The 10607-nt window shown below is 42.0% G+C and overlaps 2 protein-coding genes across 3 annotated transcripts; both read left to right on the top strand.

Moving 5' to 3' along the window:
* The first annotated feature begins 370 nt into the window (after positions 1-370).
* On the top strand, positions 371-4948 carry sgta (small glutamine rich tetratricopeptide repeat co-chaperone alpha). 2 transcript variants are annotated; one of them, XM_048975784.1, is made up of 12 exons: positions 371-508; positions 1414-1560; positions 1663-1766; positions 1901-1991; positions 2080-2179; positions 2772-2876; positions 3087-3225; positions 3341-3403; positions 3502-3539; positions 3733-3825; positions 4075-4197; positions 4301-4948. In XM_048975784.1, exons 2-11 carry the CDS (start codon positions 1461-1463, stop codon positions 4184-4186), a joined length of 945 nt encoding a protein of 314 aa, XP_048831741.1. In that variant the 5' UTR covers positions 371-508; positions 1414-1460; the 3' UTR covers positions 4187-4197; positions 4301-4948. The 2 variants fall into 2 exon arrangements, with proteins under 2 accessions (XP_048831741.1, XP_048831742.1); XM_048975785.1 differs by lacking the exon at positions 371-508 and adding an exon at positions 706-959.
* Positions 4949-5100: 152 nt separating this feature from the next.
* On the top strand, positions 5101-7923 carry LOC125708329 (zinc transporter ZIP3-like). The gene is made up of 3 exons (XM_048975786.1): positions 5101-5841; positions 6439-6785; positions 6892-7923. The coding sequence occupies exons 2-3, from the start codon at positions 6579-6581 to the stop codon at positions 7627-7629; spliced, it is 945 nt and encodes a 314-aa protein (XP_048831743.1). The 5' UTR covers positions 5101-5841; positions 6439-6578; the 3' UTR covers positions 7630-7923.
* The last annotated feature ends 2684 nt before the right edge of the window (positions 7924-10607 follow it).

The following is a 10607-nucleotide window of genomic DNA, read 5'->3' as shown; positions in this document are numbered from 1 at the left end:
GATTACATGACCAGTAATTAATAATCTGCTGGATTCTGATATTATTTTATATTCATAAATAAGCTTTAGTAATGGAGAGATTAAACATGTAGCCACCGAAAAAGAAACTTTGGGATTTTTTTGCAAACTGTTAGGTTTGAATGGCTCAGTGATTAGAACTGTCGCCTCACACATACAGGGCTGGGGGGTTAAGTGCTACCCAGCTCTGTTTGAGTGTGGGTTTCCTCTCACTGTTATTGTTTTAGGTACCCATGACTCGGCATTAGCTTTTAATACGCATGAAAGAGCCATATCTCGTTGCGACAGACACCATATATATTATTCCTCCTCACAATACTTTCCATCATTGTTTACACCAGCTTTGTGACCTCCTCTACAAGTAGGGGCAGTGAGCTCCGGCAGCGTGGGCTGGAGGCAACCCGGACGCAGGCGTGACGCTTTAGACATGAGACGCGCAGACGGCCGCCCCCGTTTACCTGCTGCACACACCGAGACCCGGCGAGCAGCGGTAAGCCCGGAGTTTCCGACCGGTTAATCCGCCTTCACTCAGTGTTTGACAGCCGCGCAGTGCGAGGCGCCACGCCACATGAATTTGTATTAAGAATAATGCCTGTAGAATAAGGAGCAGGTGATTGGGAGCCCTGGTTCCCATGGGAAACTCCATTGTGCGGTATTTAGTCCAGTATGTTTTTAGCTAGCCTTGTAGCTAAAGGAAGGCCGCACGGCAGGCTAACGGCTAGCAAGCTAATACGCTAACAGGCTAGCAAAGTAATAACCAGCTAATAAGCTAGCAGGCTAACAAGCTAACAGGCTAATAAGGTAGCAGGCTAACAGGCTAGCCGCCACCCCTTTGCTGGAATATTCGGTTTCCATTGACCCGAACCGCCTCACTTTGCTGACTGTAAACTAAGCAGTTATTAGGGCGAGTGGAGAGTGACACGTCGACGTCGTATTTCCCGGTGTGTTTTTAATCCTTTCCTTCACGCTTATCGTTACATGTACACTGAGGTGGTTCCGTGGGCCGACTGGTTAAGTTTGCGAGTTTGTGATAAGTACCGCTTGGGGTCTGCTGTCCCACTTAGATATATATTATATGTTATCGCAGCACCTTAGGTTTTTACGCGCTTTCGTTCCTTAACCTACACATGTAATGGCTGTAGATCGAGCGTTTGTATGCGCTCACTTTACGATTGTATTGCTGCATTTCCAATTAGAGGCGAACCGATGATAATGCTATTCTTGGGTTTGCCAAGGTTATTACTCACTTTTATTAATTTATTAAAACGTTTCTCTCTGCGTTAATATGTATAATACACTAAATATTCTCATTTTTAATTGGGTCATCTTTAATGTAGTATTAAAATACACTGTTCTGTTGCTAATCAGTTTCACTTGTTCTGTGCCCCCTTACAGCTGCTTACTTAAAATATAGTTGACTGAGATTAGACCTTCAGATCAAAATGACAGACACAAAGCGTCTAGCATTCTCCATCATCCAGTTTCTACACGAGCAGTTAAACTCTGGGGGTCTGTCATCAGATGCACAGGAAAGCTTGGAGGGTAAGAGAAACACTGTACTTACCCTACAGTCATCAGATCACTAACCATTTATTTTTACATTGATAAATGGGTTTCAAAGCATGTTCTTCTGCCTGATTTTAGTTGCTATACAATGCCTGGAAACAGCTTTTGGTGTCTCAATTGACGACCGGAGCCTTGCAGTCAAAGAGACGTTACCAGAGATTTTTGCCCTGGGTGCTTCAAAGGTAATCGGGTACAATCTCCTTAAAGCGAAGTAAAAGTGAATTCAGAATGTGGGCTTTCAGATGTCCTTAGTGAGCATGTATTAATACATTCAGTGCTGCGTTATATTAATGCTGAAATTCCATGTCTCTGTCAGTCCCAAGATACCCCAGAAGTAAAGATAAACTTAGTGGCAGATTCCCCGACTGAGGAGCAAGTCATTGAGGCAGAAAGACTAAAGACGGAAGGTTGGTCCCTGTAGGTGGTTAATCATTTGGCTCAATTTTAGTATTTGCATTTAAAACGTCTGGTATCTTTTTTTTTCTTTTTTTTAAGGTAACGACCAGATGAAAATTGATAACTTCAATGCAGCGGTGGAGTTGTACTCTAAAGCCATCGAGTTAAACCCGAAAAGTGCAGTGTATTTTTGCAATAGGTATTTACCTCGTTTGTACTTCTCATTTATACAATGTGACCTGCAGGTACAGCAAGTGACTTAATTTAGGTGCACCGTTGTTGCACATATACAGTGTTTTAAGGGGTAAAGAAGGTAGTGAAATACAAGCTATATTATTCTGACAGGTGTCTGCATGTGCGAGGGAAACTGAACCTCGCAGATATGGAATGAAATATGTGTGTAGTTTCAGTAGGGTCTCTCTCTTGGATCGCTGTAGCATAATTGCTATATGTGAAATTATGTGAGTGATATTGTGATATTGTGTTTAAAACAAAAAGATGAAATTCCCTGATAGAATATAGCCAAATAGAGCTTATTTACCAATAATGTGCGTCGAAGAAGCTGGTGGCGTTGCAGCGGGTTGTCAGCAAACACAAAGCAGAGCCGAAAAATGCGAAGCGTTTGTGTCTGTGCACATCGCGGCGATGCTGAATCGATGTATCGAGCAGCCCTGTTAGCAATGAAAGGTTTCCTTAGAGAGGCGTCTGGGTAGCTAAGAACTCTTACTAAGAGGGTAAATTCTTATTCCCCCCTCAAATATATTTGTGAAAGTTGCTTTCTGATGTTTCAGGGCTGCTGCTTACAGCAAATTGGAGAATTACGCAGGAGCGGTACAGGACTGTGAGCTTGCTATTGGGATAGACCCCAGTTACAGTAAAGCCTATGGGAGAATGGGGTAAGTCTGGCCATCGGCAGCGAGAGGCTCGCATGACGGGGTTCATCACCACTCAATTCGATTCTTTATTGTCATACACACAAGTACGAGTACTATGTACAATGAAATGCTTACTTGCATGTACTCCTGCAGACAGTGAACATATTTATTTATTATTTCTTTTTTCATCTCGGCACTCTTTGGTGATAATGTGAATGTCTTTCTGTGAAGATTGGCTCTGGCAAGTTTAAACAAACACACGGAAGCGGTAAATTACTACAAGAAAGCGTTGGAGTTGGACCCAGACAACGAGACCTACAAATCGAACCTGAAGATCGCTGAACAGAAAATGAGGGAGACATCAAGCCCGGTTAGTGAAAACTGAGATATCTGTGTGGGAGAGCAGGAGGATGTGGGTCACTAGCAGAATATGAGAGTATATCTGACGTCTTGCTGTGGTTTAATGAACCATCTCGCTTTCACAGATGGGTGGGATGGGTGGAGTTGACCTGGCTGGTTTGCTTAGTAATCCTGGGTTTATGAACATGGTAAGAGCAAGATGTGAATCGATCTCCATTCCTCTGATGATCACGTTATTTACTAACCTCTGGATTACTGTTTTTAATGGATTGTCATCTTGTTTCAGGCGTCGTCTCTAATGAATAACCCACAAGTACAGCAGCTGTAAGTGATACGATGTGACCGTTATAGTCACATGTTGTTGTGATAACACCTTTCAGTCATTTGATTTCAGCCAAATAAAAATGTCTTCAATTGTCCGGTCATCGTGAAATTCTTTTTAAAGAAGTGAAAGTAAGTATGTAAGGGTGTGTAAGGTGATAGTGTCTGAACTGTCTCGCCTCCCTGTGCTGTTCAGGATGTCAGGGATGATGTCAGGAGCGTACGGTCCTGTTGGGGGGGCTGCGGCTCCCGGGGGAGGTACAAATGACCTCTCTGGCCTCATCCAAGCGTAAGTGATATGGACAGACTCCCGTTTTCTGACTCGTCTTAGCGTTTGCATGCAGGTAAAGGGCTTTCACTTTGGACATGAGAATCGACATGGAAGTCAGAGATCACACAGATCGTTAGGTGCTGCACCAGTGGAGCAGCAGAAGGGCGCATTCCAGAACGCTGCAATAGCATGTTGGTTACCTCTAGGACTCCCCCCGGTGGCTATATGCTGTAATGAGATACCTGTTGGTCTTGCTTGATCATATAGGGGCCAGCAGTTTGCACAGCAGATGCAGCAGCAGAACCCAGAGTTGATCGAGCAGCTGAGGAGTCAGATTCGCAGCCGAACACCGAGCGCCAGCAATGAGGATCAACCTTGATACTCACACTGGTATGGCTGCTGAAGGGCTCTGAATATCTCGGTGGATCACCTAAGTATGGTGCATAAACTGTGACATTCTCCCAGTAATTCTTATGTTTTATCTTTTTTTCAGATAAGGATATATTCATCAAGTGAAGACATTCTGCCCTCATGTTATTTTCAACTTATTTTTTTTTCTCCAACTCCAGGGAGAAGTGTTTAACTTGCATGTCTGGCCCCTTTCGACTATTGTTTAAAATAAGAGTAAAATCTACAAAACCAAAAAAAATACTAACTGAAGAGAGGTTGTTTCTGGAAAAGTCACAGCAGTTCTCACAACCATGTAAAGGTCACATTCATTATAGTGGAGTAAATACTGTCAGTGTAGCATGTGGTTTAGCTGTCATGCAGATCCATTCCCAGCAGGAGGACCCTTTCATATAAGGAAGTAATAATCCGCTCCCCCAGGAGCGAAACTTAGCCTGTGAATTTATTTATCTTCATGACATCATTGCAATTATTAACATTTGCACAGCTGTTTGTATAAGAAATGGCCAACTACATCATTCTGAGCTTTCAGTAGTGTATCATTAACTGAACTTTTTTATGACGTTCTTATTGGTTGTGTGAGAAAAAGCGGCTCATGCTCTTCCGTAAGAGTTCCATAAGATTGTGAGTTGATTTTTTATTTTTTAATTACGACCTCCTGAAACTGCTCCTTCCTGATAACTTGTTGCACTCGCTCCCCTGTTTGATTAAACCAATCTGTGGACTTCTGGAATGTGTGACTGCCTTCGTTAATCTTTTTGCCTACTTCCTGTTGCGGATCCATAACACCAAATTGAGGTTCACCTCAGTCAGTAACAGCCACAGTGCCGCTGTCAGTCTAAGGGAAATAACGAATCCGAATCTGCTTCTACTTTGTTTCGTTAGTTTTCCCACTTTCTTGCAGTTGGTTATATTGACAATTCTAACTCAGTCAGGTGTTTGCACTCTGAATGTGAGCATGATGTCAGTCAGTCTCCTCTAGAAGCCTATTAAAATCACTCCCCATATTTACCATAACTAGTTAAGCTATGCAAGGGTGGGCAAACGTAATTAGCGATAAATACATTTCCCATTAAATTCATTTGGTTAATTATTAAACTATTACAACTAATTTTTTTATTTCTTTAATTAGGCTATAATAAAACATTCTCATCATGTGAAGGGCCTTTCAAATACCCTTAAGAAATTTTCACACTCGCAAGGTTTGAGCTCTGTATATAGAGCTGGCATGCTCTCCCCCTGGTAATGACACCCCATGCAATCCAGGGGGTACCCCAGCATTCTGGCCTACTCTGCCTACGATAGGCTCCACCTTGACCACCACAAGCGGCTTGCAAAGGGTTGGGAGGAAAAAAAACACGGAAAACGCTAACCTGAAGCCAGAGTCATTCAAAGGGGAAGGCTAAAAAAAGTATGCGCGTCGGACTTTGGCGTAATTTATAAAATGAAAGAAATGTGATTGATTGCTTTTTTCTCCAATCATCGCTCAAACATTATTCCACGTGGCCAATACTATCAAAACGGGGGCTGGATTTACAAGAGGTGCCCCGGCAGAAGACGAAGTGAAGCCGAAGAAGGATGTGAAGGTGAAAGCATTTTGTTTACGTCTTTATATCCCCGTGTCAGGTAGTTAACTGTTTTATACTAAGTACGTCTACTGGTTTACGTGCAGCTTGATTTTCGGATGAGCTTCCGTACCTCGTAACATATGTTATTATGACAGCTGATAAAAACCAGTATCGATGACTCTCTCGCAACTACAAATATCTTGGCGGTTTTTGTAATTTACCTGCAGTTTTCACAAAATAAAGCTGTGATGCATTAAATGGTAATTTGTAAAATACCAAAGTATGTATGTACCGTGTGGCATTTCTGGATGATGAACCAAGTTAATGAGCCAGAACAATATAGTTTTTATTGGTCGTTTACGTTTGTACATTAGAATATGGTAATTTAATATTCCGTGTGTGGTTTATGTAATACATTAATTGCATGCGCATGCACGTTAAAAAACGTTCTGTGTTATTCTTAATTTTCATGAGTAAAGTGTAATTGTCAAGAATTTTAACGACCAATGTAAATACTGCGTTATTGAAGGATAGTCTACATATATTTGACGAAATATACCATATGTTTTTATCATCTTACTTCATATATACCTTATTTTTATAGTTTGTAGTAAATGCTGATGTTAAGTATTAAAATACGTATCCTTACCCTCAGCTGGACACAGAGCAAAGATGGTTTTTGAAGTCTTGCAAGGGAGTTTCTTCCCTCTTTTCCCTTGGTGACCCAGCAGAGTGGAAGGCAGCGGTACTCCGTTGTCCCCAGGCGCCTCTGTAAATCCTCCATCTCTGGCAGCAATGGAGATCATTGTGGCCAAAGTGCTCTGTCTCCTGGGAGTGTTCGCTCTCATGCTGGCTGGAATCCTCATCCCAGTGAGGGTCCTGCAAATCGACTATGAAAAAGCCCAGCGATACAGGAAGATTTTAGCTCTCTGCAATTCCTTTGGTGGCGGCGTCTTCCTTGCAACCTGTTTCAATGCCCTCCTGCCTGCAGTGAGGGAGAAGGTATGTTGAGGGAAAAAAAACGCAACATTCTTCTAACTTTCAGTGCGCGTTTTATGTTAATGAAAAATTAATGCATTGAAGTTGCCTGGCTTTTTTCTTCTTTCAGGTGCTCCTTGTCCTGAATGTGGTGCAGGTTCAGACAGATTACCCCCTCGCAGAGACCATGATGATGCTTGGCTTTTTCTTAACCGTGTTTGTAGAGCAAACAGTGCTGACTTTCCGCAGAGAGAGGCCATCATTCATTGACTTGGAGACATTCAACGCAGGGGGTTCAGAGGCTGGTAGTGACTCTGAGTACGACGCACCATTTATCGCACCCCCCAGGGCCTCTGTTCGCGGTCCCCACCAGGACGGCCACCACCACGGACGCCTCAGCCCTTCAGATATAGCGCGGGCAGGTCCGCTGAGACTCGCCAGCTTGGTCCTGGCCCTGTCTGCCCATTCGGTCTTTGAGGGTCTGGCCCTGGGGCTGCAGGAGGATGGGGTCCAGCTGGGACGACTTTTTGTAGGGGTGGCTGTTCATGAGACCTTGGCCGCTGTGGCTCTCGGTATCAGTGTGGCTAAAGCAGGCCTGCCCATGCGGGACGCTAGCAAGCTCGGGGTCACCGTCAGCCTCATGATCCCTCTGGGAATAGGGCTGGGGATGGGCATCGAGAGTGCCCACAGCCTGGCTGGGGACATCGCTTCTGTCGTGCTCCAAGGCTTGGCCGCTGGCACCTTCCTCTTTGTCACCTTCTTCGAAATACTGTCCCATGAGCTTGAGGACAAGCATGACCGTCTACTCAAGGTGCTCTTCCTCATTTTGGGATACGGTGTGCTTGCAGGCCTCGTCTTCATAAAATAGCGCCCCCTGGTGGCGGGGAGGGGGTAAGCCTAAGCGAGGTGCTGAGGTACTCCAATGAGGCTGTTAATTAACCAGCATTTCTGAAAGCTAAGACTGGTAGTAATCTGATAAAGGTCACGCCAGCAGCCTTCCCTGGATCCTTTCACCATTGTCTGTTATTGTGGTTACCTGCTGACTTGGCCGATTCAGTTCCAAATGAAGGACCTGTCACTGTTCGAATACCTGATGTAGTTTACAAAGGGGCAGCTGTGCCCGATGCTCACTTTTATTTATTAAATGATGCAGAATTATAAATTCTTCTGCTGAAATATTTACGTGAGGTTTCTTAAATATTACCACAAGGTGTATTTCATTTAGTGTAACTACATTTTGTATACGTTAAAATAATTCATTTCAGAAGGTGTATTTATTTTGTAATGAAATGTCTGTCTAATCTGTACCTTTTGTATGATGACAGGTAAATATAATTCAGTGTTTTAGCATATCTGTGATTTGGTTAAAATACATAATTTTATGTTGGTTAATTTATTGCTGAATTGAATTTCTAAGAAGACAAAAAAACAGGCATTTTTGATTATATGACTAATTCAAGATATTCAGTGTGACGATCCAGTATGTATCGGTGATTAGAAGGTTTTATATTGTAGAGGGAATGCTGTTATGTAAGGGTTTGTCCATGCCTGGAAATATTTTTGTCTCACAACAGAAGCTTAGCTATTGGCCAAGTAGATCTACAGGGGAAAAATGAAGATACAGGTTGTGATTTTCTTTTTTTGTCATGCCACTTTTATGTGAATTTTTGTTAAGAGCCAACATACTTTGTAATGTTGCTAAACGTCTTTGGGTGGTGATTGCTGGTCATTACGGTCCGCATATGTGTGTCTCTTTAGCTGGCTTCAGTACACTTCTGTGCTTAAATGGTGTTTCTTAGGAAAACCAGGAGTGCATTGGTATTTATGGTAGTAAAGCAGACAAAACCTTAATGTGGTACCATCAAGTAAAAAGTTGATTTTATAAAACAGGTTGGGATGTGAATGTGTAGTTGTGGTAAATTTGCATAGTACATGTATTATGGCTGGTTGTAAAACTCGTGCCATTGTTTTAAAATCTTTATGGGCTGATGTCTGGCCAAATTGTCAAATGACAATTGTTTTTTTGCATCTCATTTCCCTTGATTTTATTATGGAGCTTAATCTACATTTTTTTACTGCATGATTATCACACAAAATGACACTAATAATACACCTGATGAACAAGCTACAAGGATCCATGTTTCAATGCTTTCTACGCAGATAGTTCTGTAGAAGGAAGTACTTTGTAGTAATAAAGTATGTTAAATTATGTAAATATTTGCTATGACTGACACTGCTAAAAAGTCAAATAGTTACATATCTCCATAACAAATAAATGACAAAGTGTAAGTTTAAAGTGATTAAAGGACCATTCGATGTGTCAATGTCTTTAGAAGAGTTTGAGCATTCATTATAGCAGGTAGTTCACCAGCCCATCTTGATATGAAACATTCTGCAAAATGTATTTTTTCCCGACATTCCTTTTTATTTGAGCACCTGCAGGTGACGGTAAAAAGATTTAAAACTGTGTCAAAATCAGGTATAAATAATGTGGCAGAAGTACAGAGGTTTTTTAAAAGATTGGTGGTGATTAAGCTCTAATGTATGAAAGCTGATGTGTCATTCGTCATTGTCCAGTTATGTTAGTGTTAAGGAACAATGGGAGGGTAAAGCGTCAATCACAGATAACATTTATATTTACATAATGACATAATACTTACGAGGGGCGGCATGGTGGTGCAGTGGTTAGCACTGTTGCCTCACACCTCTGGGACCCGGGTTCGAGTCTCCGCCTAGGTTACATGTGTGCAGAGTTTGCATGTTCTCCCCATGTCGTCGTGGGGTTTCCTCCGGGTACTCCGGTTTCCCCCCACAGTCCAAAAACATGCTGAGGCTAATTGGAGTTGCTAAATTGCCCATAGGAGTGCATGTGTGAGTGAATGGTGTGTGAGTGTGCCCTGCGATGGGCTGGCCCCCCATCCTGGGTTGTTCCCTGCCTCGTGCCCATTGCTTCCGGGATAGGCTCCGGACCCCCCGTGACCCAGTAGGATAAGCGGTTTGGAAAATGGATGGATGGATCATACTTATGAGCTCAGTGACACTCTGCACTTCTCACTCTTCTTGCACTAATCCCTGAACCCCTAGTATTTCAGGCTGTGGACTATATTTGCACTATTGTCTGCTGCTACGCATGTATAATGTACATATCTATACACATCTATCCATATTAATTCTTCCAATCTACAATTCCATATTTATATGTACATATTAATATGTGTTTTACCTAAGTGTGTTTTTCCTATTTTATTAGCCTGTGTTGAATTACCCAGTCAGTAGGAAACATAATTCTCATTGTAGTCCGTACTTGTTCTAATACAAATGACAAACTTTTGAAAGTATGCAAGCAGAACTGGAAAACTAAAATGCTTTAGATGAAATTCTATGTAGATGAATGTCTAAATCTTCTTAGATAGCGATACGCTTTAGCAGTTACTTTGTGATGCTGGATTTAATGAAATTTCCATAAACCATAAAGTCACCAGAATAATTGTCTTCAGTTATGAATTAATACAGGAAAAGTGTAATACGGAAAAAAAATGTTTTTGAGGATCATTTATTAATTGTTTTTTTTTTTTTTGTAATTTTAACGGAGAACAACACAACTGTCCACTGAAAAGGTGAATATTTGCGGAATGCATTGAAATCTACTGAAGCCAAAGACCCTGAGAGAGTAATGATGTCCTGAGTGATAATCCAAGGCAAATAGCTCTCAAATAGCACATGCAGCTTTACCTCCCTGTTGTAAATGACTTCTTCCCACAGCTGTAGGCATTTTCCCTTTTGCCATCATATTCCGGACGGCTGGACATTTTGCTAACCTGTCATTTTTAATTTTGTTATCGTCTA

Source organism: Brienomyrus brachyistius, chromosome 15, assembly GCF_023856365.1.
Source record: "Brienomyrus brachyistius isolate T26 chromosome 15, BBRACH_0.4, whole genome shotgun sequence".
Taxonomy (NCBI): Eukaryota; Metazoa; Chordata; class Actinopteri; order Osteoglossiformes; family Mormyridae; genus Brienomyrus; species Brienomyrus brachyistius.
This window is presented reverse-complemented; position numbering and strand designations above follow the sequence as displayed.

What these genes read in the sequence shown, in the direction of transcription:
- sgta (XM_048975784.1), top strand. Translation starts at nt 1,461, where the DNA reads ATGACAGACACAAAGCGTCTAGCATTCTCCATCATCCAGTTTCTACAC. An exon ending in AGAAAGACTAAAGACGGAAG is followed by an intron (nt 1,992 to 2,079) that starts GTTGGTCCCTGT and finishes CTTTTTTTTAAG; the next exon opens with GTAACGACCAGATGAAAATT. An exon ending in TGAGGGAGACATCAAGCCCG is followed by an intron (nt 3,226 to 3,340) that starts GTTAGTGAAAAC and finishes TCGCTTTCACAG; the next exon opens with ATGGGTGGGATGGGTGGAGT.
- LOC125708329 (XM_048975786.1), top strand. Translation starts at nt 6,579, where the DNA reads ATGGAGATCATTGTGGCCAAAGTGCTCTGTCTCCTGGGAGTGTTCGCT. An exon ending in TGCCTGCAGTGAGGGAGAAG is followed by an intron (nt 6,786 to 6,891) that starts GTATGTTGAGGG and finishes TTCTTCTTTCAG; the next exon opens with GTGCTCCTTGTCCTGAATGT.